This window comes from Diceros bicornis, chromosome 34, assembly GCF_020826845.1.
Source record: "Diceros bicornis minor isolate mBicDic1 chromosome 34, mDicBic1.mat.cur, whole genome shotgun sequence".
NCBI classification, from domain to species: domain Eukaryota; kingdom Metazoa; phylum Chordata; class Mammalia; order Perissodactyla; family Rhinocerotidae; genus Diceros; species Diceros bicornis.
In genome coordinates this window covers 10276662-10304533 of record NC_080773.1, presented here as the reverse complement: position 1 = coordinate 10304533, position 27872 = coordinate 10276662, and the positions used below count along the sequence as shown (strand labels likewise).

The 27872-nt window shown below is 41.0% G+C and overlaps 1 protein-coding gene and 1 pseudogene across 4 annotated transcripts in view; one reads left to right on the top strand and one right to left on the bottom strand.

The window, feature by feature from the left end:
- The window catches only part of UBA2 (ubiquitin like modifier activating enzyme 2), a 37467-nt gene extending 16278 nt beyond the window's left edge, over positions 1 to 21189 (top strand). For 2 of the 4 annotated variants that reach the window (XM_058529129.1, XM_058529132.1), the window contains 9 exons: positions 2518 to 2617; positions 3565 to 3731; positions 6362 to 6455; positions 6550 to 6662; positions 10300 to 10455; positions 11856 to 11952; positions 15667 to 15772; positions 17599 to 17735; positions 19221 to 20090. In XM_058529129.1, coding sequence (XP_058385112.1) covers positions 2518 to 2617; positions 3565 to 3731; positions 6362 to 6455; positions 6550 to 6662; positions 10300 to 10455; positions 11856 to 11952; positions 15667 to 15772; positions 17599 to 17735; positions 19221 to 19402 — 1152 coding nt within the window. In that variant the 3' untranslated portion in view covers positions 19403 to 20090. Of the gene's footprint in view, positions 1 to 2517; positions 2618 to 3564; positions 3732 to 6361; positions 6456 to 6549; positions 6663 to 10299; positions 10456 to 11855; positions 11953 to 15666; positions 15773 to 17598; positions 17736 to 18799; positions 19192 to 19220; positions 20091 to 20731 lie in introns of those variants that run through there. The other 2 variants (XM_058529130.1, XM_058529131.1) reach the window with 2 other exon arrangements.
- Positions 21190 to 25933: 4744 nt separating this feature from the next.
- LOC131396768 (large ribosomal subunit protein eL30-like) lies at positions 25934 to 26404 on the bottom strand (annotated as a pseudogene).
- Between the last annotated feature and the right edge of the window lie 1468 nt (positions 26405 to 27872).

The following is a 27872-nucleotide window of genomic DNA, read 5'->3' as shown; positions in this document are numbered from 1 at the left end:
AAAATGTTTTTTATTTTGATTATACTTAAAATGCACTTAACTCTGATATGGGTAGCGGTAGTATTTTCCAAATTGGTGTCCATATACCTATTTTCACTCCAATCTGAGCAACAGTTGAATGCCACAGTAATCTGAAGTGCGTCTCTAGGCTGTTATTCAACAGGTAACTTAAGCATCTGCTGTGTGCCAGGCACCACTTTAAGGACAGGAGATAAGTGGTAAACAAAACAGAAAATGGAGTCCCTGCTCTTTGTAGGGAACTCATAGTCTAGAGGGGAGGTCAAACATTGAACAAGTAGTTTCAGATTTAGTGTTATGACATTAAGTTCAGACGCATTGGAACCCGTTAATAAGTAGACTTAACCTATTATCATTAACATTATTAGATCTAGCATGAGCATTCAAAAGAGGCTTTCCAGAGGAAGTAACGTTTCAACCCAAGGCTGTAAAGAATAAGGGTGGGGATAAGAGTACAGCATATACCAAGAAACTCGCAGGTTGAAGAACTGAAATAATTCCCATTAAAGAGGAGAGTGGAAAGAGGACTGTAAAGGCAAGCTGAGGCTAGATCAGGCAGGACTTTCTAGGTCATGATAAGGATGTTATACCAAGACAGTGGGAATCCATTAAAGGTAGTCTATAGGATGACTAAAAGGGTATAGAGGGTCTGCAGTGCACCACTCTAGGACCTGATATTCCTATTGTAACCAGTATGGGACAGTGCCTTCTGGAGTTGTGCAGTGCCCGAGTAATCTGAAGTACAACCCATATCTTCATTCCCAGTGGAGCGTGGAGGAAAACTAGACTCAACAGGACTTTGGATGTATAAGGTGAGGAGTCAAGAATGATACCTGGCTTCCTGCTGGGCAGCAGGAGAATAGAGGTGCCATTCTCAGATAAGTGAGGTGGGAAGCAGTGTGTAGGGATTCGGGGGCTGGAGAAGGTGATAGAATTAATTTTGAGATTCTCATGGAGTACTAGAGAGATGACAAGTGGTTCTATAGGTCATTAGAGAGGTTTAGACTAGAAATGTGGTTGGGATTCATAGGTTTATAGAACGAGAAAAGAGTGTGAAGATAGTTCAATGCACAGCTCTGAGGGACTCCCTCCCAGTGTTTAATAACTGGATAAAGAAGGACATGGAGTTTGTGCTTGAAAAACCACACTAATTCCCCATTGCCCGGCTGGCTTTTCAGCCAAGTGCTGGAGGTCCTCTACAAACGTCTCTAGCCACATTTGTTACCCGGGTCATACTGGACTCCTCATTTCCTTGCCTATGTACCCACTTCAGATGTTACCATCTCCTTGAACTCTTTCCTTACTCTTCAGGTAGAAGAAAATGCCTCATGGTATTCAAAGCTATGTGATTTTCACACTAAATTGTTTTCTAATTATTTGTGTATTTAGCTGGTTTCCCAAAAGATGCTTATTTAGGATGCTTATTAAGTATTGATTGGATTGAGTTTATTTTGATAGAAATAGTTGTAACATTTTTTATTTATTTATTTAGTTGTCTATCTTTTTTGTGGTGTGAGGAAGACCAGCCCTGGGCTAACATCCGATGCCAGTCCTCTTTTTGCTGAGGAAGATTGTCCCTGGGCTAACATCTGTGCCCATCTTCCTCTAGTTTATATGGGATGCCGCCACAGCTTTGCTTGACAAGCAGTGTGTGGCTGTGCGCCCAGGATCCGAACCTGCGAGCCCTGGGCCACCGAAGTGGAGTGCACGCACTTAGCCGCTGCGCCACCAGGCCAGCCTCACATTTTTTACTTAGCCAAATCTAAATTCATACCTGATAACGTACAGTAAATGTGTTGAATAAATCAGTCAACAATAGAAAATGCAGCTAAGGAAAAAGTAAAAATATTAAAATCATCTGAAATTCTGCCACATAGGATGGCACGATTCATATGATAGTCTAGTCTCTCAGTCAACATGTGGTAATGTTTATGTTTCTGTGTTTGAAATAGTAATCATTTTGTGTGTTTGAGGGTTTTTTTGAGGGGGACATTTCAAATATGTTGCAGATGCTTAAGAAATTCTGTTTCTGAGCATTGTTAAAGTGTTAGTGGTGTGTACCCACAAACTGGGAAATGTTGCTACCTGGTGTCTAGGCTCACTGATCGTATTCAGTTCTTGTGCAGTTGGTGTGTGTTTATTTAGCACCTTGGTTGGTGTGATTGTGCTTCACACTGATCTTAGGAGCTTTTGGGGAGGTGACTGGGGAGGGCATGAGCAGTCAGCACAGTTGAGAGTTCCCTCACTCTGCTTTCCTCAGAGCATCTCTGCCTTTAACTGTTTCAGATGCCGAAGTTCTGTGTGAAATTTCCTTTTACAAAAGGTTTAAGGTTTTTTTTTCTTTTGAAAATTGCTAATCTCTTGGTATATGACATGTGTCTTTGAGTCGGAAGATTTTATATTATAATGTTTATAATAAATAAGCAATGAAATATTGTTATATTTTATCAGCACAGGGACTGTAGGGTTCATGGAATTTCTCTTTCTTTTTCTTTTAAGCTTTTTAAAGATGATATCAGGTATCTGTTGACGATGGACAAACTGTGGCGGAAAAGGAAACCTCCGGTTCCATTGGACTGGGCTGAAGTACAAAGTCAAGGTAGTAAAGGATACATTTTAGTCTTTGGGATTCCCAAATTGGAAATTTCCTCACTTAAAAGTCTTTAAATAGCCCTGTTGTTTCTTGACAATGGTGTATGTTCATGGGAAGAAATTCAAACAATTCAGAAAATGATGAAGGAAAATCACTGGAAATTTATCACCTAGAGAAATAGCCACTATTCATGTTTTAGGGAATGTCTTGGTAGTCAACTCGATGCACACAGGCACAGACAGTTGTGTACGCACTTGACATAAATGGAGTTATACTATTTTATACTCTGACTTGCTCTTTTCAGTCAGTATTAACTAGTCCCTTATCAGTTAACATTTAGTTGTTTCATGTTTTCCCTGAAATAAAGTGTTGTGATGAGTATATATGTACCTTTGTATGATTGTATTCTTTAAGGTTCAATTTAGGAACATACTCATGATTTTAAATGTGAGACAAACTATTGTAGTAGTGACTACTTCCTTATCCCACTCCCCTTCAACACATTGTGTCTCTATTTTATCTGAATTGTTTTGTACTTAACTTATGCACAGCAGTGGTCAGCTAGAACTTAAAGGTCCCTGGGCCAGGCTTGGGATGTCGGTTTGGAGCAGTTCTCTACAGTAATAGATACTTGACTACAGAAGAATTCAAGTATGGCTCTAATAGCTTCCACTTAATGAGTGCTAACTATGTGCTGGGCATAATGCTTATCATCTACATTATATCCTTGAATCCCCCAATAACCCTGTGAGGTTCTGAGATAGTCTTGCACCTTTTCCATCTCAATTTTAGCAGTTTTCTTGTAGAAATATTTGTCTCATAGTGATAATTATTTTAATGGAATTTGTTTCATATTACTTGATTTTCTTATTGGTCAAGCATTGAATTGTTAAATAAAACAGAGTAGAGGAATGATGTTTAATACTGAAATTTCTTAATATTTTTTTCCTTAGGAGAAGAAACCAATGCATCAGATCAACAAAATGAACCCCAGTTAGGTCTGAAAGACCAGCAGGTTCTAGATGTAAAGAGCTATGCACGTCTTTTTTCAAAGAGCATTGAGACTTTGAGAGTGCATTTAGCAGAAAAAGGGGATGGAGCTGAGCTCATATGGGACAAGGTTTGTTTTGAAAATGTGTGGCAATTACTTGTATATCAAATGTGTATTTTAGTTTTTGAACTGTAACAGAAGCTAGTAATTTTTTGGATATTGTTTATTCTACCAGATTTTGAGGACATAACGTTGATTGTGTTTGGATGTTTTCATCTCTGATTACTCCATTGAACTATGAGTTTTATATACGTGAATTCAGGCAATATCATAAAACCTAATTTTAGATTCTAGTAATGTGTTCGTGGTTTATAATTATGTTGACTGGAGAAATAATGTGCATTTATTGGAGTAAAGTTTCATTGACTTAAGAAAATAGACTTAAGGGCTGGCCCCGTGGCTTAGCGGTTAAGTGCGCGCGCTCTGCTGCTGGCGGCCCAGGTTCGGATCCTGGGCGCGCACCGACGCACCGCTTCTCCCGCCATGCTGAGGCCACGTCCCACGTACAGCAACTAGAAGGATGTGCAGCTATGACATACAACTATCTACTGGGGCTTTGGGGGGAAAAAAAATAAATAAAATCTTAAAAAAAAAAAGAAAATAGACAAGAAAACTTACTGCATGATATAGATTTGTTAATAGAAGTCATAAAATCCTTTTGAGACAACAGGTCATAGGTCTAATTTGACCTTGAAAGTAATAAAATTGCCTATCCATTAAAATTAGTTATTTTTATATATATATATATATATATATATATATATATATATATATATATATAAATAGTTATAATTATTTTAGAAGTCTGAGAGACCTTTCATTACAAAAATGTAATTATTCTCAGGGCTGGCCCGGTGGTGTAGTGGTTAAGTTTGTGCACTGCGTCGGTGTCCGGGGGTTCACAGATTCAGATCCTGGGCGTGCACAGACACACCACTTGTCAAACCATGCTGTGGCGGCGTCCCATATAAAGTAGAGGAAGATGGGCACGGATGTTGGCCCAGGGCCGACCTTCCTCAGCAAAAAGAGGAGGATTGGTAACAGATGTTAGCTCAGGGCTAATCTTCCTCGCAAAAAGAAAAAAACAAGTAATTATTCTCACAAGTTAAAGTAATATTTAATATTATTTTGCAGTTAGATGTCATATTTTGAGATTTTTTTTTTAAAGGAAGATGGACCTTGAGGTAACATCTGTTGCCAATCTTCCTCTTTTTTTTCCTTTATTCCCCCCAAAGCCTGCAGTACCTAGTTGTATATCCTAGTTGTCGGTCCTTCTAGTTCTTCTATGTGGGATGCCGCTTCAGCATGGCTTGATGAGCAGTCAGTAGGTCTGCACCCAGGATCTGAACCTGCGAACCCTGGGCCGCCAATGTGGAACATGCCAACTTAACCGCTGCGCCACCAGGCTGGCCCCATATTTTGAGATTTGATCAGTTAATTTTACTTATTTTTAATTGAAGTCAATGTTTTATATAAGTGATGTATCTGATAAAGTTTATATGTTCCTATGATGGTAAAGATTTGCCATGAGTTTTAAAGTAAGGGGAAAAGTTTGGTCAGTTTTAGTTAGATAATTTTATGTGTACAGACTTTGAAACTGTGGTTGAATCGTACATCTAAAATGAAGCTAGTAAGTTTAGATTTGGGGGGGGGTTGTAAACATTAGTCTCTGGAGTTTATATGGTATAAGGAGTAACCAGTTTTAAAAAAATATTTTCATTGTTACGTTATAATAGTGATTTGGGAGGTTTTCATCTGTGTATGAGGCTAAACAACGAAACTTTGGAACTGGGAATTGTTACCCTCTGTCAGTAAAGTCTACATCTAATGGGTGTGATAAGCCAATTTTCTGGGGAAGTACCTGATGGACACTGTTGGGTACTATTAAATATTCATACTTAATCCTCACTACAATCTTATGAGATGTTTATAGAATTTTCCCTATTTAACAAATTAAGGAATTTTGTGTCAAGAAGGTTGATTTGCCTGAGGCTACACAGCTGGCCAATAAGTATATAAAGAACCTACATCCTATCAATGCTTTTTCTTCTATACTTTGTGCTTCTGAATTATAGGCTAGGATAGTTTCTTCTCAGTTCAAAGCAGGAAACCTTGCTGAAATCTAATTAGAGTAGGATATAGTCTCAGGATGACTGTAAACTGTAAAGGGAAAATTTTATTGTATTGCCATATCTGAAAAGAAACAGCACATACAGGAGAGTGGTGTATATGAAGAGAATTTGGAGAAGGAAAGCCAAAAGTAGTAGTAGTAGTCCAAGTGTTTCTGAGGGTTTAATAAAACAGCTTTCTCAAAACAACCTCTGTCTCCTTCCCTGGATTCTGTGCTTGTCTAACAGCCTTCTCATTACTGATTGATGGACCAGGAGAGGATTGCCATCATCAGTGAATGGAATTGGTGTTCTGGTCCATACACTTAGTCTCCAGTGCATTTGTTTAAGCAGGAGTGCATTCCTGGAAGTCTGGTAGCTCTTGGAGTTCTTGTCAGACTACATTCCTGGATCGGAGGAGCTGATGATGAGAGCCTGCCCCTGCTCATCCAGTCTCCATGCTACCGGCCTCTTGTTCTAGTTGACTCGTCCACAGTGTTACAAACATGTGAAAGTACCGCTCTGAGAGCAGTACTAGTCAAATTAGTAAATTTATGGGGAGACTTGTTAAATTGTTTAAATTATTGGCAGGATGACCCATCTGCAATGGATTTTGTCACCTCTGCTGCAAACCTCAGGATGCATATTTTCAGTATGAATATGAAGAGCAGATTTGATATAAAATGTAAGTTGTGTTTTGTACTTCAGGTGTATCATCTAAGGTTCAAGTTATTTTCTCTTTTTTAACCGCTAAACTTACTCATGTGTTTTTTTTCCAGCAATGGCAGGGAACATTATTCCTGCTATCGCTACTACTAATGCAGTGATTGCTGGGTTGATAGTATTGGAAGGATTGAAGATTTTATCAGGAAAAATAGACCAGTGCAGAACAGTGAGTATTCCTATTTGCATTTTTTATTCAGCCTCTTTTTTAAAGTAATTTATAAAAATCACATTAAACAGACAATTTGAAAAATTAAAACAATAAAATTGATTTAAAGCAATGGAAAAATAATTGTTCAAGTTATCTTGTAAGTGTGTGTTTAAGTAAGCTTCCTGGAAATAACAAAAAGGAAAACACATTTGCTCCTTTTATTTTTATCTAAAATGGAAGCAGGGGCTGGCCCGGTGGCCCATGCGGTTGAGTGCGCGTGCTCCGCTGCGGTGGCCTTGGATTCGCCGGTTCGGATCCCGGGTGCGCACCGACGCACTGCTTGTCGGTCCGTGCTGTGGAGGTGTCCCATATAAAGTGGAGGAGGATGGGCATGGATGTTAGCCCAGGGCCAGTCTTCCTCAGCAAAAAGAGGAGGATTGGCAGATGTTGGCTCAGGGCCAATCTTCCTCACCCAAAAAAATAAAAATAAAATGGAAGCAGAAGCTAGTTTGCTTCTAATATTTCCAGTTTTACTAAATTCTTGGAGGAACTCTGTGTGAGTCCTTTAATTAAGTTTTCTCAGTTGTTTTTCAATTCTAACAATTTTCTGGTTTTTAAAATTTTGGTCAGTTTATAGTCTCCTGTTCTTTAATCCTTTTTTCCAATCTTTTTTATTTTAAACCTTTTTTACATCCTTTGGTAATGTTAATGTCTGAAATCTTTATGGATGCATTTACTGTCATTTCTGCTAGATCTCTCATAGTGTTTTGTTTGCTTGTGTGGTGTATGATTTTTTTTAACCACATTAGTATTTGTTAAAACTATATCTGTGATAATTCTTCAAGGACCCAATGAAGGTATATTTCTTCAAAGAGGATTTGCATTTATTTTTATTTGGGTGCCTGGGATCCAACCAATCTGGGACTACTTGTAAATTCTCAACTTTAGTTTTTCAACTCATGTATTATTCAGACAGTAAATCTGCATGATCCCGTATCTTGTCGTAATGAATTATAAAGGAAGATATTTCCCCCCTCCATGAAGCACCAAGGTGAAGATAAAATTTTTTGCTATTTCTGTGGGGAAGAAATTTTTCTCCTCTTTACACTCCTCCTCTTCCAGGTCCTTGCTTTATGTAAGGGTCTCCTATTATAAGAGTTCCTACGTTAGTGAAGGATGGGCTGGGTTTATCTCTTAAGACTAAAGCCACCTGGATATTCTCTTTGGATTCCTGTTTTCATTCTATATTCAGTTTGTGTCTGAAGATGCTTTGCTTTCTTACTGGCTTAGTGATTCAGAAAAGCTTCCTACAGGGCCGACCCAGTGGCGCAAATGGTTAAGTGCACGTGCTCCACTGCGGTGGCCCAGGGTTCGCTGGTTCGGATCCCGGGCGCACACGGACTCACTACTTGGCAAGCTATGCTGTGGCGGCTTCCCATGTAAAGTGGAGGAAAATGGGCACAGATGTTAGCCCAGGGCCAGTCTTCATCAGCCAAAGAAGAGGGGGATTGGCAAATGTTAGCATAGGGCTGATCTCCTCACAAAAAAAAAAGCTTCCTAAAAATATTATAGTCAATATTTTTGGTGTTTAGGCTCTCCTTTTTACATTAATGTTGAAATAAAAGGACCAGTTTAGGGACCGGCCTCATGGCGTAGCAGTTGAGTGCACACGCTCCGCTCCTGGCGGCCCGGGTTCGGATCCCGGGCGTGCACTGACGCACCACTTGTCAGGCCATGCTGTGGCGGCGTTCCATATAAAGTGGAGGAAGATGGGCACAGATGTGAGCCCAGAGCCAGTCTTGCTCAGCAAAAAGAGGAGGATTGGTGTGGATGTTAGCTCAGGGCTGATCTTCCTCACACACACACAAAAAAGGACCAGTTTACATTTAAGAATTTCTGAAAAATACCTAGTCTGCAATAAATAGCTAATCTACAGTGGTACTCTTATTTTTTGGTGCCATTATTGATGCACTCTTAAAATATCTTTTATTGTTTTCATGAAATTTCAGGGTGAAGGAACGTATAATCATATTGCCAGTCTGCCATCTTGATTGAGTTTCTACTTAAATTTTTATTTGGCTGTCATATTTTTACTTTCTAAAAACTTCATTTTTTGATTTCTACCTTTTTATGGCAGCCTGAACTTGTCCTATGGCTACAGTATCCCTTTGAGTTCACAAACAATACTAATGTTTGAATTTATTGTCGTGTCTACTGTTTCCTATAATAACATCCTTGTTTCTTTGCCTGCCCAGCTCTGTCCCTCTCTTAGGCATTTAATGATACTTCTATGTCTGGATTTTATGTGTTCACATTATAATGAATGTCGGGATGGAATAATAGCCTGGGTATTAATAGTGTTAGCAATTGTTTTCATTACTGTTGATTTCCCTTAGCACAGTTCCCTCCCTGGTGAAGCCCAAGATCAAATAAATCTGTTCCCGCATTGTACCCTGTTTCCAACCCTGCCAATACAATGAATATGACTAGTATAAATGTGACTAGTATTCATTGTGGGGAGAGGCTACAGGAGGGCTCTTCCTAGCACTTAACTGCCTCTCACAGAATTTACTTTAAGCTGGGGGGGAATCCGTGGAGTTCTTCTTTAGAATTAATTCATCTTAGCAGATACCACTCTGCATGATAATCACAAGATGAGAATTTGCGTATCAGCTTCCAGTCTTCTCCTGCCATTTGTTTTGTTTGTATTGAGTCTTGCTAGTGTTTTCCAAATTTTGTGGTAATATGAGGTTAGGGCCTTTTTTAATTTCAGTGCAATTTTCTAAATTTCCCTTAGTTCTTACTATTTTTTTGTTTGGGTATTAGAGAAATATAAATAGGTGCTTACAGTGCCAGATATATGTAATATTTTGCCTTAATTATATAAATGTTAATATCATAGTCATCATAGAAAATCTGAACAGAAAGGCAGCTCATTGGTTTCCTTACATCTGTGAAAGCATTGTCATTAATTGGAGAAATTAGTGTATTGGTCTTGTTGAGAAGTTGCCTTAAAATTGATGACACTAACCACTAGGAAGGGGCCCCAAAGCTGATGTACTGGTGACACCAGAGACAACAAGTATGGCTAGGCTGTTACTCTTGCTAAATTAGTTTGCCAAATAGTCTAGAGTCTTCAGTACAAGGAGATTTCTTTCAGTAAGCCCAGCCTTTTTTTTTTTTTTTTTTTTTGTGAGGAGATCAGCCCTGTGCTAACATCCGCCAATCCTCCTCTTTTTTTTTTTTTTTTTGCTGAGGAAGACGGCCCTGGGCTAACATCTGTGCCCATCTTCCTCCACTTTATATGGGACGCCGCCACAGCATGGCTTGCCAAGCAGTGCGTCGGTGCGCGCCCGGGACCCGAACCAGCGAACCCCGGGCCGCCGCAGCGGAGCGCGCGCACTTAACCACTTGCGCCACCGGGCCGGCCCCAGCCCAGCCTTTTATACATGGTAGCTAATGTGAAAAGAAGGTTGGAAAATTAGTCTCTTAAGAAGGTCATGATTTTCCTTATCCTTTTTGCCATCCAGAAGGGAATATTTAAGTATTTTTTATTGGCTGTACAGTAAACAAGACAGTAAACTTCACACTGTATGGTGTATAAAACTGTAACTTGAATTTCTGATTTCTGCTTGTGTTTTTTTCTCCTCCAAAGATTTTTTTGAATAAACAACCAAACCCAAGAAAGAAGCTCCTTGTGCCTTGTGCACTTGATCCTCCCAACCCTAATTGCTACGTATGTGCCAGCAAGCCAGAGGTGACCGTGCGGCTGAACGTCCATAAGGTGACTGTTCTCACGTTACAAGATAAGGTAAGTGTAGGAGCTGGTTCTCTTTCACAAGGTTGTTCGTTTTCTTTTTCCTAGAAAAAACCCCAAGTTCTCTTTTGCCCTTTCCAGTGTTACTGTGATAGCAAACTAAAAGCCAGATAATTGCTCTGAAATTGACTACTGAAGTATGTTGCTCTGGCATTCTGGGTTGCTTTGCCATCTGGGTTCCTGCTGGCTTTTCTGTCTGTGGTTCCAGAATATGTGCCTCACCTCCCAGAAGGGAATGGGTGTATTTGGCTAGATATGCACCACAGGTGGGACAGAGGTGGCACAGTATCTTGACAAGCAAACGCTTTGTTTCCCGGATAGTGTGTAAATTTGGTATTTTTTGGCAGATAGGAGGTATCCTTAAATGGTCTAGTGATGGTCCTGATTCTGGTGTGTTAAGTTAGTCCCTGAGGAGAAGTAGCGTTTGTGCACCGGGATTCACCTTTAGAACTCTGGAGTGAGTGTAATGGGGGTTTAGGATGTGATCTGGTCCTGTGCCCTGGTCTTCAGTTCCTCCTAAGTTCCTAGATTACTTTCTTTATTAGGGATATTTCTATATCGGGACAAAAATGTCCCGAATGGGTGCTGCTTCCCACTTATGGCATCACTTCAGATTGTTCCTCTGATTACGTCTGTCATGATGTTACATATTTACATACCTCCTGACACAGGGGGAATAGACCTTCGTTGGCCCTGCAGGCTGCTTGAGAGTGTATGGCCTTTCTCCTAGAACTGGTTACACAGGGCAGGTTATGTTTTAGATGGGGAAGCATCAGGACTTGGTATACTGGCCAGCAGAGGGTGGTTGCCCTACCTTCTTTCTTAGAAGATAATTATAGTTGGTATCTACTCATTCTTGAGCTAAAGGTAATTCTGCTACTTGTAGGATAATCAGACCTTTAGAGTTACCTCATTTTTTTTCGGAGCAGGTAGGATTTAAGAGTATTGTCACTCTTGATCAATCTTGGAATTTAAAAACAGATGGAACTTGAGAAGGGAAAGACCATCTGAGAATCGGGTTAATGAGAAATTTTCCATCTAATAAAACATATGCTAGTACAAGGTTGGTAGAGACTAAGATAAAATATGTCATGTGTCTAGCTCAGTACCTAATCTGCAGGGAAGGACAAAATACCAAGAGCCAGTCAAGGAGTTCTCAGCCCCTCGTTTGGAGGAAGTGTTATCTGATCAGTGGTCCAACGTGGGGATGGAACGTGGGCATGAAGTAATTGGGTGAATTCCTACTGCTCTCCTGCTTGCCCTAAGGTATCTTAAAGATCAGCTTGGCCCCTTTCCAATGGAAAGGGAAAGAAGAGCCTTTATGACAGAGAGGTCTAGGTTTTTTAATGGTCTTTAATTCCACATATTAATATTTCGATCTCTTTTTCTTGTAGATAGTGAAAGAAAAATTTGCTATGGTAGCACCAGATGTCCAAATTGAAGATGGGAAAGGAACAATCCTAATATCTTCAGAAGAGGGAGAGACAGAAGGTATTATACATTGCAGTTATTCACTTCCCTCATTTGGGTGGAGACTGCCTAAGTGAAGGAGTGCACATTAGTTCATCCTTTCACTATATATGTTTCTCAGTATTGCAGGCGATATTTGGTCATGGAGGTGCTTTCCCAAGGTGGCATTGCCTTGGTGGGATCACCATAATTCCAGTTTTGGGAACTCCATGTTGTCAAGGTGTCTCAGAGACTATTTCTTAATAACCCAGCTCTACAATGACCACACTACTTTTGTCCACTTCCAAGGAACTACCTTGCCTGTATCTTGCGTCCTAGGAGCAAAATTAGTAATGAGAAGGTTACTCTGGCTGTTAGGTCAGAGTAGGAAGATAATCTAAGGCTTTTAGGTATTTTGTCCAGGAGTGGGGAAGTCTTGATAGCCTGCTCCTACCAAAGAGCAGAACGTACTGCTGAAAATCGGTGCCCAGTTTTGGCTTTTTGGCTTTCCTTTTCAAAAGTTCAAACAGGTCATCCCTTTTGTTAATGCGTTTATTATACAAAGTACAATGTATTTGATTCTGTTTCAGCCTTCTTAGTGAGAGTTGGTTGTGGTCATGCCTCGACTAGTGTTGTCTGGTTGAACTTAAAAGTTCCCACCTCTTCTGTCACTTTGGCAGCTGATCTCTTAGATTACCATTTTAGTTGATTTCTCTGTATCCCAAGTTTTTACAGCGTACCGTTATTTTCAAAATCTGGGAGCACTGTTTTCCCGTATATCGACTTACTTATTCACCTGTTTGTTCAGTGGTTATTTATTCAGTACACTTTGCCAGATCCTGATGGGGATTCAAATGTCAAGCCTTCTTTACATTAAAACTCGTGTCAGAATTCTTTGTGGCTGTAGTTCCTTGTCAAGAAATTGTTTGGGATATTAGGTCATGAGTAATCAGAGGCCTTGTTTTGGCTGAGTAGTAGTCTATTTTAAGAATCTAGTTGAATATTTAAGCCCCATTCTAGCCAGCTGTCTTCACCAAAAAAAAAAAAGTTTGTCCATAACTTCATGCTTTCCCCTTAGTTCTAGCCAGCTCTTTTAAATACTAGGACCTTAAAAACGGAAACTGGTGAGGAATCTCAGTGGCTTAAATGTGGCACTTCTCCACAAAATACATGTGCTACTGAGGGTGAGACAGCATTTCTTCCAATATGTTTGGAGTCCTTCTGTATTATAGGCATAGTCATAGGTATTCATAATTCAAGAATGAATAAGACAGTGGTACCGGCTTGAAGTACTTTACAGTCTGGAAGGAGAGGAGAGATTATCAACAAGTGGGTTTAGCACAGTCTAAGAAATACTGTAGAAAGAGAGTGTATAAGGTATGAATCAAGGCTTTGTTAAGAAGGGGTCACAGGAGAAAGAGGACTCCTGGGCCAGTTCTTGAAGAAGTAAAGACCCTCTGGGCAGAGAAGGGAGTGTCTGCTTGGGGCAGAATGAGCAGCATCTACAAAGGCATGAACTTGTAAACAACATAAAAGGCTTTGGGAATGGCCAATTACTTTGTTTCACTGGAAGCGGGGGTACTGCGTGTTGGCGGTGGTGATGCAGCTGGTGGACTTTCTGTGGCGTATATGTAATGTGTGTTTGTCTTCCTCTTCCCCCAATATTCTACTCCCAACCAGGGTTTAAGCAGGGAAGTAATGTAGTTACCTTCTAATATAATCTGCAGAGGGTGAGTTAAGGGTATGAGAGTGGAGGCAGGGAGCCAGTTAGGGAGAGAAAAAATGAGAGGAGTAAGGGATTTTTACTAAGACATAAGCAGATGACAGATGTAAGATTTGCAAGGTCAAAATTTAGGGTGCAGGAGAGGAAGAGTAGCATCATTAGGCTGGTACAGGACTGTTACGAGGACTCGGGCTTTAGAGATGATGCTAATTCACCAGAATAGAATGCTCAGTAACTGTTTACCTTTTGAAGATGTTGGGTCTGAGGAGTTTGTAGTGAGTGGGAATGTATGAAAGAGCTTGGGGATTGAAGTCTGGGTAGGAACTGTCATTCTCCAAAGACATTCCAAGTAGATTAACAAGTTGAGATAAGAAATCTGTAAAAGAATTAGAAACTGTCAATAGTTTCTGGGTTTCAAGGTCTGGGTAGGGAGATCCTTTCTAAGCATTTTCACTATAAGCAATGAAAGAAGTAATAGAAACTAAGAAAGAAAAATTTTGTTAGATTATGTAGAAAATTAATAAACTTAAACATGATAACTAGAATTTACAATATAGTTTACATAGTGTGTGCCAGGCACTGTGGATATAGGTCCACAGGCTCTATATAGTTTATGCCCCTCACAGAGCAAATATTCACTGAAGTGGACTGAATGTTGTAAGGAGGGAGTGTAAATTGGGAGCAAGATGAGGAAGCGGTTTTGTAGATGAGACTTGAGTGTTTTTACAGGTCAGGAGAGAGAGGCATTTGAACATGCAGGAGCGAAAGGATAATTAAGGCAGAAAGGCCCTAGAATAGGTAGGAGGAGGTGGTGATACTAGAGGTTTGCTTGGAGGAATTGTTCTTCATTGGAGTATTCATAATCCACATGGCGAAGTTTATTGAGTGCTAGTGGGTGCTAAGCACTGTGTGCCACACACTGGGGATATTCAGATGAAACAGAAATGACATGTGGAAGATACAGAACTAGGTTGGAGCGATTATTTCGGGGAGGTCCTACCTGGCTCTTCATTGAGAAATGTTGAAAATTTATGTTGAAAAATCCATTCAAATAAAGTTTTCTCATATTTCTAAATTAAAAAATTTGCTAAAAAGTAGCTTGTTGAAGTTGTGGATAAACTCTTTGCAAGTAGAGTATGTTTTGACCAACTCTAAAAGTTGTCTTTGACTCCTCCAGGATTCCAGATTAATTTGGTTTGAATAGGGAAAGGTTCTCAGAACTTCTCACAGTTTTGGTTCCCTTGAAGTAGTGTTGGTAGTTGGGTGTTCAGGGCTGAATCCCTAAGTGCCTAATATTTTAGTGGGTTAGTTTGCTGGGGCTGCCATACCAAAATACATGACAGAGTGACTTAAATAACCGAAATATATTTTCTCATAGTTCTAGAGGCTAGAGGGTCTGTAGATCAAAGTGTCAACAGGTTTGGTTTCTCCCAAGTTCTCTCTCCTTGGCTTCTTGTAAGGACACCAGTTAGATTGGATTAGGGCCTACCCCAACAGCCTCATTTTAACTTAATCACCTCTTTAAAAAGTACTATCTCCAGGGGGCTGGCCCCATGGCTTAGTGGTTAAGTGCGCTCGCTCCGTTACTGGCAGCCTGGGTTCAGATACCGGGCACGCACCAATGCACGGCTTGTCCGGCCATGCTGAGGCGGTGTCCCACATACCACAACTAAGAAGGATGTGCAGCTATGACATACAACTATCTACTGGGGCTTTGGGGAGAAAAGGGAAAGAAAGGAGGAGGATTGGCAATAGATGTTAGCTCAGGGCCGATCCTTCTCAGCAAAAAGAGGAGGATTAGCATGGATGTTAGCTCAGGGCTGATATTCCTCACACAAAAAATAAATGAATAAATAAACAAAAAAAATGTACTATCTCCAAATATAGTCACATTCTGAGGTACTGGGGTCAGGGCTTCAACATAGCAATTTGCAGGGGACACAATTGAGCTTATAGTAGGAGTTTAGCCTTTTTAAAACTAATGTGACTGTTTGTTATTACTAAAGTATCTAAATTCCTTTCAAATTTTCTAGCTAATAATCACAAGAAGTTGTCAGAATTTGGCATTAGAAATGGGAGCCGGCTTCAAGCAGACGACTTCCTTCAGGACTACACTTTATTGATCAACATCCTTCATAGGTAGGAACTGTTAATATTTTAAGTATAAGAAATTATTTGAATATACAAACTTAAAGTGGAGAAAAAATGTTTTCTTATCCTTAAACCCTACTGTTCATTTGAAACTACACAGTATGTTCGCTCAAGTTGGCCACTGAGTACCCTGAGGTTTGACCTACAGAAACATTTGGGAATTCAGAAATAAAAAAGATAGACAAACAAATGTTTAAGAGTAATTGTCATCAGTGGTGGCTGATCAGAAAGACCTAGAGAAGGTAGAAATTCAGACGTTTGAATAGTTAAAATCAGGTGAATTCATTTTGATAATTGAATTAGGATAAAAATTTCAATTATTTTTAAAGATTGATTAGAAGAAAGGAAGAAATATTTCTCCCATAAAACAAATATTTCATTTGTGATCTGTAACAATAACAAGAGAACATTAAAAATTATCCTGCATAGATCCCTGAGTCATCTATTTTTTTCTTATTATTTGATTTTACATCCTGCCCATTTTATGAAAAGCATTCAAAGTGCTTGCATTATAGAATATTTGCATGTATATAACAATTAAAAAACAAATAGTCTTGGGCCAGCCCCTTTGCGTAGTGGTTAAGTTCGGCGTGCTCCGCTTCAGCAACCTGGGTTTGGATCCTGGGTGTGGAGCTACACCATTTGTCAGCCATGCTGAGGTGAAGACCCACATACAAAATAGAGGAAGATGGGCACAGATGTTGGCTCAGGTACAATCTTCCTCAAGCAGAAAAAGAGGAAGATTGGCAACAAGTGTTAGTTCAGGGCCAGTCTTCCTAAAAAACAGTCCAGTCCTCCACTTTGGTATGTTTATCTGTTGAACAAGGTGCATCTTTTTACCGGCTCATTGATACCCCTGAACTGCACCCTCACCTAGGACTTTGGGGTACCATCTAACAAACGTAAAGGGTTGCCACCTGCATCCAGGTTTTTTGCCAGTGTTGCCATCTCTTTACAAACATATATAGCTTGTGTAGTTGTTTGGAGAGTGTTACGTTTTATATACTTGGTTTAAAAAGCACAAAATGACAGGAAAGACTGAATGTGGGTTATTAGTAATAAGTATAAGTTTCACAGAGTTAGACAATTGAGTCAAAGGTAGATCACTAGGGTGTGATCTTTGGCCTCAGACACCAGTTGAATGTCAGTGGTGTGCTTGTGTTGAGTTGTGAAGGAAAAGGAAACGAGAGAACATGTACAATAAAATGGAAATATATCAGATGGTGTCTAAAAGAGGAAGCATAATTAGGGTTTTTCTTATCATATTTTTTAGCTCTCTGGGAACAGAACCCCCCTTATAACATGTAAGTCTTTTGTTTGACTTTCATGCATTAAACTTTCGTACATGTTTTTGGGAACTCATTACAAAAGTAGGGTGTTACCTGTAAAGATGGGAGGAAAACCCAGAATCCATCTAACCCTATTGCTAAAACACCAAATTAACTCTGTTCAAGATCAGACTAGAGTGTGTAGAATCTTTTCATGTAGTAGCTGAAGAAATAATGCCTAAGAGTTACATTGGGCCACAGAGTTTTGGATTTAGTGTTCTGCTTTAGCAGTAAAAGTTATTTAATATTTTTTTAAAAACACTTTCCTGATTTGAGGGTGCAATGGTATTGGCCATTTGAATTTGAGTTTTGAATTATCACAAAAATCTCTTGTATACAGTCTTATTTTTTGTTTTAGCTCTTTGAAAATCAGAATATTTGATGTGTACATAGTATACACTTTGAGGAACAGTATCTCTTAGCGCCTTTGCTCTTGTAAATAGTCATAGTGGCAGTCCAGTTTTATAGTGTGTGGTTCTCTTACAGTGAAGACCTAGGAAAGGATGTTGAATTTGAAGTTGTTGGTGATGCCCCAGAAAAAGTGGGGCCCAAACAAGCGGAAGATGCTGCCAAAAGCATAACCAATGGCAGCGACGATGGAGCTCAGCCTTCCACATCCACAGGTGAGTCGTGGCCCCAGCCAGCAGGTTGTTAGTTACCCACCAGGCAAGACTATATAGAAACAAACTGATTATTTTATGAACATTGACCATAATACAGAAATGCGTAGGACTACTAGAAGTGTGTGTTGGTTTGGCCTTGATTGTTTTAATGCAGCTTATTATGTATGAACCAGGAAGACGTTTAAGACTGGGGGAAACAGAAACACTTGGTTATTTTTTGTTAAGGGTTTCTTACAACTGGAAATGTCAGTCACTTTACTAGTGCATAAAGACCATTTATCCTTAGAAGTAGTAGTTTTGGATCCTGTCTGCCTGTTTTATTTAGGGGCAACAAATCAGTGCATCTGACTAATTTGAGTGACGCTTGGTAAATATAGAATTTTAGCATTTCACAGTTTTCTCAGAACCAGTATGACTTTGGTAAAGTGCAGTAGAGGCTCTGTTTCCCTGGGTTTTTGGTGCTGGTGCTTGGTGCTTTACTGTGCTTGGATTTGGATGTTTAGTACTTACCCACCTCCCACCATGCACATACACATACACAGAGGCACAGACACCCCTCTTGATTCTAAAAGTTACCGATTTTTTATTTTTCTGTTTCCATTTCTTTCACCCTGTGTCTTGGGTGTTCTTTGAAATATGATTCTGTTCTCTGAGAGTTTTAAAGATGGACTTTGAGACTATTTAGAGTATGGCCACCTATGGGCCGTGGGTACATGGCCTGTTTTTTCCCCTTTGAAAATAGAAAGGTCCATCATCCTCCTCTGAGGAAGGGACTGTGGTAGTTTTCAAAAAATCATAATGTGCATTTACTGATTCCCTTCTGTGGGTAGGTCTCGGAGGCTGTAGCACTGAGTAAGATGGGTACTCTGCCTGTGATTTGGTGAAGCAGGAGGATGCAAAACGAACTGTAGCGTTAAGGTTAAAAGGATGCACTTTAGAGCCCCACTGTGTGGGTTTGAATCCTAGCCTCATCCTCTGCTGCTGTGTGACCTTGGGCAAGTCAGTCTCTCTGTACCTCAGTTTCCTTTTCTGGAAAATGGATAGTAATGTTATCTTCTTTATAGGGTTGTGATGATTAAATGAGTTGTTGTGTGCAAAGTGCTCAGAACAGTTCCTGGCACATTGTAAGTGCTATATATATGTTGTTGTTGTTGATGTTTATTATTATCTTATTACCACTACCACTATTAGGATTGAGCCCTCCCCTTTTCTGTTAGAGAAATAGAAACAAGGAACTGTAATAGTTCCTTTGAGTTATATAAGGCTTGTTACAATTTTTTGTTTTGATTAGAAAAGTAGGTGCTTGTTATAGAAAACATTAAAACAGGACAGAAATATGTAATGTGTAGTGAGAGTTCCCTAGGGGTACCTATTCTTAAATTTGGTGTATATCAGAAGAGTTAGCTTTTCCCTTATATAAAATATTAGTGAGCCACTAGTAACTCCCACACTTTTAACCATTTTTTCCTTTTTTTCTGAAATAAGCACAAGAGCAAGATGATGTGCTCATAGTTGATTCAGATGAAGAAGGTCCTTCAAATAATGCTGACATCAGTGAAGAAGAGAGAAGTCGCAAGAGGAAATTAGATGAGAAAGAGAATGTCAGTGCAAAGAGGTCACGCACAGAACAGACAGAAGAGCTTGATGACGTTATAGCGTTAGATTGAACAGAAACGCCTCTAGAAAGAACCTTCTTACTGCCTTAGGTCATCTGGGCAGAACCAGGTTGTTATGTCCTTTGTTCCAAAGGGAAAAAATTTACACCAGTGACTTGAAGACAATTCTACTCCCTTTTAAAGCATTTGTTTTGCTAGAACTATTAGGAACATTGCGGTATGCTGTATTGAAAGTAGGAATATAGTTTTAAAACCCTTTGAACAAAGTGTGTGCATAACGAGTCCTGAGATGAAACAACACAATGCATGTTGCCTTTTTAATGTAAATACTCTTAGGTATCATTTAATAGTTTTAAAATATTGTGGTTTAGTAAAGTTGATACCTGGTTATAAATATTATGCCTTTATTTTTGGTTAGAAGAAGAATTATTTTTAGCCTAGATCTAACCATTTTCATACTCTTAACTGACTGAAACAGATTCAAAGAAGTATCAAGTGCTATGCATTGAGATTTGTTTTTAAATGTTAACTGGCACTATGTATATTAATGTAAAACAATGTTAATTTACTCAAGTTTTCAGCTTGTACTGCCTGGTATGTCTGTGTAAGAAGCCGATTTTTGTGTATTGTTACAGTTTCAGGTTATTTATATTTGATGTTTTGTAAAACTCAAAACTATACTGTACTTATGGACCAAATAAATGGCATCTACATACTTGTTCTACATGCCTGCACAGTGCACGTGTCTGCTGCCTTATTGGGTTTATACATTGTATTTACCGCAGGCATGCCAAATTCTTTCCTTTTACAAAATTAACTTGTAATGGATGTGAAGGTTAAAAGATCTCCACTGTTTGCCATAGATGAGCTTTTAATGACTATATGTTGCTTTTTAAATTTGGATTGTAAACAATTGGCCGTTTGTTGAGAATGTTTAAGTCATCTTTGGCCAGCCCCAGTAACTTGGAGCCTTGGATTTGAGATTCCAGAGGGGGAGAGCTTTTCTCCATTCTGCCGTCTTCTCTGGGTTGTCCCCTAGTTCATCAGAGTCCATTCATGAGTGTACCATTCAGGGCCCAACTCCAGCCTACAGATGTGGCCAGAGCAGCGCTGGGTGGATTAGCACTCAAATCTCTGCCCTGGACCTCAGAAGGCCTTGGCCCTGAGGATACTCTCCTCACACAGATGTGCCTTGAGTTTTCAGATAACAGAAACCCGTGAAGCTGTTTCCCCCATCGTGTACCTCTGCCTTTGATGTTTTTGGCCACAGGCAACTAAATTTGAAATTGATAATTCATTTTATTGTTCCACTTTGTGTAATTCTTACTCTGCCATCCAGCTTAACTCTTACTCCTTGTTTTATATCATTTGTAAATTCAGCATGTAATCAAAGCCTTCAGAAAAATCATCTTGAAGAAGCCTCAGCCCTCAGGAGCATGCTGCTTGATGCCTCCAGGATGGACTGACCTCCAGCCTTCTGATAGAGCAACTTACGAACAAGCTGGATCCCCACCCCCAACTCTGTCAGCCTGTGAGGTTCACTTTGCCTTTAGATTTTTAGAAAGTGTTTCATTTTCCTCCAGAAAAGAAATTTCAGAATTTACGGAACTGTGTAACAGATAAAAATGAAATATCCTGGAATACCACCTCTCAGAAATAAGTTCTGCTTGACTGGTTGGTCACTGATGGTTTTCAGTTTTGAAATTTTGAGTTCTGAAAAGCTCTCCAGAAATGTGAATTTTGAAATTCTTTCCATTCCTTAAAACCTCACCCTGTCTTTTTGAAGGCAGTTGTCAACAGTGTGTTTTTGGCGTTTTGTACATGTTCCTTTGTTCTTTTCTTTCTTTTCTTTCCCATTTGAATGTACATGGCAGTGAGTGGCAGTTTGTTCTGTGGAGGTGTGTTTCTATTTTGGCAGACCAGTGGTTTCATCTTTGCAACAACTCTACTACTACCTTTTCTAGCAGTTTCTGTCCATTTTTTACCTGTTTTTATAAAATCAGGGTTTACCAGCAAGGCAGGTCTGACTATAGGGGTCTTGCTCAATTAAACTAATAAGCAGGTTCAAGCTGCCTCCACGTCCCTGGAGAGTGGTGACACTTTAGATCTGGCCTTATATTTGTGGTTTCCTCATGTGAGTTGTCTCCTCAGTGGGGGAGCTGGGAGCAGGGCTCATCAAGGGTGTTTCCCCACAGCTCCAGCCTGAAATAGAGGCTGACAAACCGTCTTCCAGCCTTATTGGGGGCAGTCTGGTGACTCAAGCTTACCTAGAGAGTTCATTGTCCCAAAGATCTGTCTGCATACATGGCATATACCATGAGAGGGTTCAGTATTTTAATATAGAGCCTGAACCCTTAACAAAATAGCTGATTAGGCCAAGATCATCAGTGGATGCCAAAACCTTTTTAAAAGGCTGCTGAGGGGGGGCCGGCCCGGTGGCGCAAGCGGTTAAGTGCGCGCGCTCCGCTGCGGCGGCCCGGGGTTCGCTGGTTCGGATCCCGGGCGTGCACCGACGCACTGCTTGGTAAGCCATGCTGTGGCGGCGTCCCATATAAAGTGGAGGAAGATAGGCACCGATGTTAGCCCAGGGCCGTCTTCCTCAGCAAAAAAGGAGGAGGATTGGCGGATGTTAGCTCAGGGCTGATCTCCTCACAAAAAAAAAAAAAAAAAGGCTGCTGAGGAACAGAATCTTCGCACAGTGCTCAAATGTTGAGGTACAGATAGCTTGCCAAAGGAAAAAAAATCAATCTCGACAATGGACTGATCGGTGGCCACTGTATTCAAGTGATCAAACCTAGGGTCACTAATGTGACAAACTGATTGTGCTTCCTGATGAGATGATATGAAGAATACAACAGCACTTAGGGAAAAAAAAAAACCTTAACCTGAGTCTAACCCAGCATGTAGACTTAACTTCCAGCTGACAGGAAATAGAGGGTTAGAGGAGCAAGTTAAGCAGCAGTAAGAGGAAACAGTTGGACAAGTACAGAATGTGGGACGTTCTAGAACTCAAGTGCAAAGTAAATGACTATAACAATTCTTGTGACAATTGGAAATTTGAAAATGAGATAAATTAGGCTTTAAAAGGAATTATTTTCTTAGGTGTGATAATGTTCTTGTAGTTATGTAGGCCAGTGTCCTTATTCTTGGAATATTGGGGATGAAGTTTCATAATACCTGCAACTTTTGAATGGCTCAGCAAAATATACAAGAAGAAAAAAAGTAAAATTAACATTTATCAAATCTAGGTGGAGTCTATATTTGTTCATTGTACTATCCAACTTTTCTCTGAAAACTTTCATAATAAAAGTGGAGATATATATAGATATATATATATGGTCTGTATTTTCCTTTTGTGCCTATGTGACTTTTTCAAGTTTTGTACTGAATATATCCTATGATTGAAATCAGAAAGGCAATAAAGATTATTAAAAATACAAGTCGGAATGAGAAAGTGTTACAGTGATTCCTGGGTCCAAGATTGATGAAGTCGGCTTTACTCATCCTTGTTGCTAGGCTGTGACTTAGGAAGAATTCTCTTTCATTTGAGCCTCCAAAGAGAGCCACGTTATTTCCAGTAGGTTAATGGTCCACTTCGAAGCAACCAGAAAGCATTTATTTCATAATAGATGTTCTTGTTCCTGAAAATTGTCCATTGGTGGCATACATGTCTCAAGTGGACTTGCCCTGTGGCCAAGGAACATGGGCAAGTTTAATGCCCCTACTAGCCTTTTGTAATATACAGAAAAACTATTAAAAGTAAATAAAACTCAAAAAATGTTACCACGTATATCTAGTCATTGTGACTTGTAGAGGCGGTGAAGTCCTCCCGTTTCTTTGCATCTTGAAGTAGCCTTCTTGAGATCTGGAGTCTCCATTTGATCATTTTGTAGGAGGTTATATTTAGAGAAGTATTTTTATGGATGCTTTCATACTGGGAATACCTTATTTGCATTCTGCATACACAGGGAACTTTTTTTTCCCTGCATCTAATTTAAAATCCAGCCAAAAGCTTATTTGAGAAACTTTTGAATTGCTCTCACCAAATAAAAAATCAACTGATTTGAACTATAGGGCTGTGAGGCTGCTGTGCAGTTTGGTTATATTTCGAAGACAATTATCTCCTGGTAAAATAACATTTTTGAAAGTTTTACTAAGTGTCTCTGACTTGTAACAGCTTTAAAACTTTTAAATTTTACAAGTAGTGACTTACTACATAGGGAAAGGCTCTGAGGAAAAATCTTACTAGAATCTACCATGCTCCAAGAAGGTCCTTAGGCTTTTTTGCTTTAGAAATCTTCCAACAACTCACTTTAATTTTCAGAAGATCAGTCAATCTCAAAACCGTAGGCATTGTGCACATGATGTCATTCACTCATTCTAGAAACATGTATTGCATCTCGGCACTATGCTGCACTTAGAAAACCTTGCCAACCTTGCCAGCCTGGGTAGAAACCTTGAAAGCAGTAAGGCTGGTGCACACACAAACCCAGCTTCTCATCCTATGGCAGCAATAGGTGGTGAGATGGGGATCTGAGAACCCACATCCTGTGTATTGCCGAGGTTCCCAGTTGGTCCCAGCAGCAGCTTTCAGCAGCAGTGAAAGTCATGAACACCAACCTCGTGCTCAAAAATGTGATACCAAAAGCTGTGGGAATCTGGGCATCCCCAAATAGCTCCTCCCCGTGGAGCTCCACACTGGCTGGGGTCTCTGCCATGTACAAAGTTTGTGCATAAATTCCCATTTCTGAGTGTAGGATAAGGTTTCAGGGCAAGAAAGGAAGGTCTTTCCAGGATGGCTACTTGCTCCCTGATGAAGCAATGTAATTGTCAGGTCGTAATCCTAATTCTTAGATTGAAGAACCAATGTGAACTTGGTGACCATGGCTTCAGTTGTCAATGCTTTGAAACTTCTATACGCCCAGGGAGGCCTAAGGGGATACTAGGACCAGGGGAAGTTGGTGGTTGAAAGAGCTGGGCCTCAGAGAAGAGGGTATGGAAAAATGCCCTTGGGTGCAACTCCCAGTGGACGACCTCCCAGTAGATCAGACAGAACATGCACCTTGGGTCTGGTGCTGTGTATGGAGCAGGACTGGCCTTTAGGAGCTGAGCTGGGAGGAGGTACAAGTGTGCTTCAGGTGAAAGATTCCTGCTGCTCTCCCCAGGAAAAACTATTTGTAAGGGTAAAGACTGCTGCATGCTGAATGGAGAGAAGTGTGGATCCCAGCAGTTCCTCCATGCGGAGTTTGACTGCATGCCATCCTCTTCCTCATAACCCGTTACCCAACCACATTTGATTGACATCTGTCTCCCAAGACACAAAACCCCTGAATTGTGTCTATAATTGGGGTCTACACAATACAGACATACGGGAGTCCGATGGAAGCCAGATTAAAAGAGACAACAGGAGGCTGTCTCAAAAAATCACCATGAACGTGGACAGCTAAATAGGATCAGTCTCTGGGGCCTTAGAAGGAAAAGGTGGTGGTTCAGACTTGGTGTGAGACTAGATTGAACATGTCCTGTTCCAGCCTCCTGAGTGTGTCCATTTGCCTAGACAAAGGGAAGAGTCTGGTTAACATGAGAGGATCATAGAACTAGATTCCCAGCAACTCTGTTGGGAAACTTCTTTCTCCAAGTGGGCCCCAGACAGTGGCAGTTGGAGCTCATACTAGCTTTTTGTGTGTGTGTGAGGGAGATCAGCCCTGAGCTAACATCCATGCCAATCCTCCTCTTTTTGCTGAGGAAGACCAGCCCTGAGCTAACATCTATTGCCAATCCTCCTCCTTTATTTTTTTTCCTTTTTTCTCCCCAAAGCTCCAGCAGATAGTTGTATGTTATAGTTGCACATCCTGCTAGTTGCTGCCTGTGGGACGCCGCCCCATCATGGCCCGACAAGCGGTGGGTCGGTGCCCACCTGGGATCGGAGCCTGGACCGCCAGTAGCGGAGCACGCACCCTTAACCGCTAAGCCGCGGGGCCCGGCCCCCATGCTAGCTTTTGAGAGCTGATTATACCCATTTCTTCCCAACTCTGTTCAGTGACATCACATTGGTAGTTTGAAATTGACCATGGTGGTATTGGCAAATGCTATAAATCAGGGCTCCTGACTTGTACAAATCTCCCCCAAAGCACTGATTGTTAAACGTTTACCAGCACATCACTGGACCCAGGAAGAAAGAGGCCAGAGAGAGAGGTGAACACAAAGAACATCCCTACATCGGTGGAGGACGAAGAAGGCATCAGTGGAGGCTGGGTGGTGAGTCCATGGATGACGCTTCAAATCCCATAAGTCAGCCTCTGTCCCTTTCCTTGTTCCCCAGTTTGCTTCCAGACAGAAAGAGCCTGCAAACTGAGACAAAACACTCAACATGCCTTTAGTGAGGACACAGATGAAGGTGGGGTCTGGGACACATTCAGGTCGCGTATAGATGAAACCACGATTTTGAATACTCCTTTGTATCCACTTAACATTACAATGGTATGATTACCCCATCGTGAAATATTTTTAGTATATTTATAAATAATTGCTTAATGCATTTCCCATTTCACGGAAGTACTTTATTCTAATGTTGAGCCTCAAACATTTTATTTATTTATTAAAACAAGTTTTGGTCAATTTTATTAAAGAAAAATTTTGCATGATTTACTTTTCACCAGCCTGTTCTGGCATGCTTCTAACAATATCAGAATCATCTGGATCAATGATAGCCAGAGTGCATACTCTAGTATTTTCTACAAGCTGTGTCCAATTCAACAAATTATTGCCACTTGCTGTAGTGATGGACACCAGTTTTGGCCAACATGGCACAGTACTCTATTTCAGATTTCCTCAAGGCTGGGCAGATGTTGAGGATGACCAGTTTTGCTTTGCTTTGTCTGATCATTTTCAGAGTCTTCTTGTACCCCAGCAGTACTTTCCACTTTTCATATGTATTGGAGCCTAGAGTTGATCGACTCCAGCGACTTTTTCGTCTTCTTTGCGGCCTCCATCTTCCTGTCTTAGGTGTGGGACAGCCCCCAACCAAGAACAGCTGCCGAGATAGCGGGGGAGCAAGAAAGCAAACACCTTAGGTTGTTTGTTTCTGTTTGTGGGCTTTGTTGTTGTTTATTTATTTACTATTAGAGTAAGTAATATGTTTTAGCTGACCCCAGGCTCCAATATATTGTTTAAATCTTGAAAGCTCTAAGTGGGCAGGTGGGGATGGAACGGTTATTTAAGAACTACCTTTGAGAGCAGAGAGCTCCCTCTGAGCTCCTTTTCAGAAGGCTGGAGATCCTGGGACTGTACAGATTACATAAATAATGTGGTAAACACTTTTGTGCTTACATCGTTGCCTGCATTTTGGATTACTTCTCTAGAACAGATTCTTGGAGCATTACTGCTCATAAGAGTGTTTTTGTTTGTGAGGACCTTAATATAACCAAATTGCTTTCTTAACAGGATGTGCCAACTTATACTCATGCCAGTAAAATATATGCAAGTTTCACCACAGTCTTGCCAATATGCCCATTTTTAAATGGTAGATAATGTGATCAGTGAAATGTGATATCTCATGGTTGATTTAAATTGTTTTTCCTTTCTCAGAGTAGAAGATCATTTCATGAGAAGGCTTCTCCGGATGTTTGCTTCCCAAAACGCTTGCCCTCACCTGCGCCTGCCCTAGCCCCTGAGCCTGGGGGGAGGGGGCGTTGGAATTCTGCAAGCTCTCAGAGGTGCTGGGGAGGAGTTGCTGGGCCAGGCATTGCTCCACTGCCAGCTGAGGAGAATGGGCCACTGCCGGCTCCTCAGCAATGTTTAGGCCAGACGCCTTGGTCTGTTTGCCTGAAGACGACTCCCCATCCAGGCTCCCCGCTCCCTGAGACGCTGTGGGTGCCTCCTGGAATTCTCTGAGCAGAGAGGGCCTAGAAAAGAGAGAACTCTTCCACTCAAGGTTATTTTCCTGGATCTACCAGGTCCTGGCAGATAATGGTTTGCTTTCTTTCCCTATAAGCTGTTTGAAATGTATGACAAGGGCTTTGTAGCTAGTGTTTTTGGGGACAATGCCTTAGTCACCTCTTGTCGTCCCCCCCCATGTGGCCCCCAAGGCCCCACCCCGTCCCAGGACCTGTGGCAGCGCAAGTGCTTTAGGAGCATCTCTTCGGCGCCTCACCCAAGCCCCTGAGGGCAGGTGCTGGAACAAGGAGTCCTCACGTCTCTTAGCGACTGCCTGAGGTGGTCACAGCTGAGGCTCACCCACCCACTGGCTTAGCCTCAGGCCTGCCTCCAGGGCCTGCGTACACCGGCCAGGCGCGAGCACCAGCCCGCAACCAACCCCGACTACTAGCAGTAGGCGCCTTTCCCCCCCAGGCAGGTGGGGCCTCCTGAAGCCAGTGCTCAGGCACACGGGCCGGGGACGGGCTGGGGGTCGTGGGGTCACGCGAGGTCCTGGGGGGCATCTGCACGAGACGCACAGTGTTCTCCAGGGTCGGGCGCAGCGCTTCTGCCCAAGGCTGACCTTGCCCAGCCGAGCGCCTGCAAC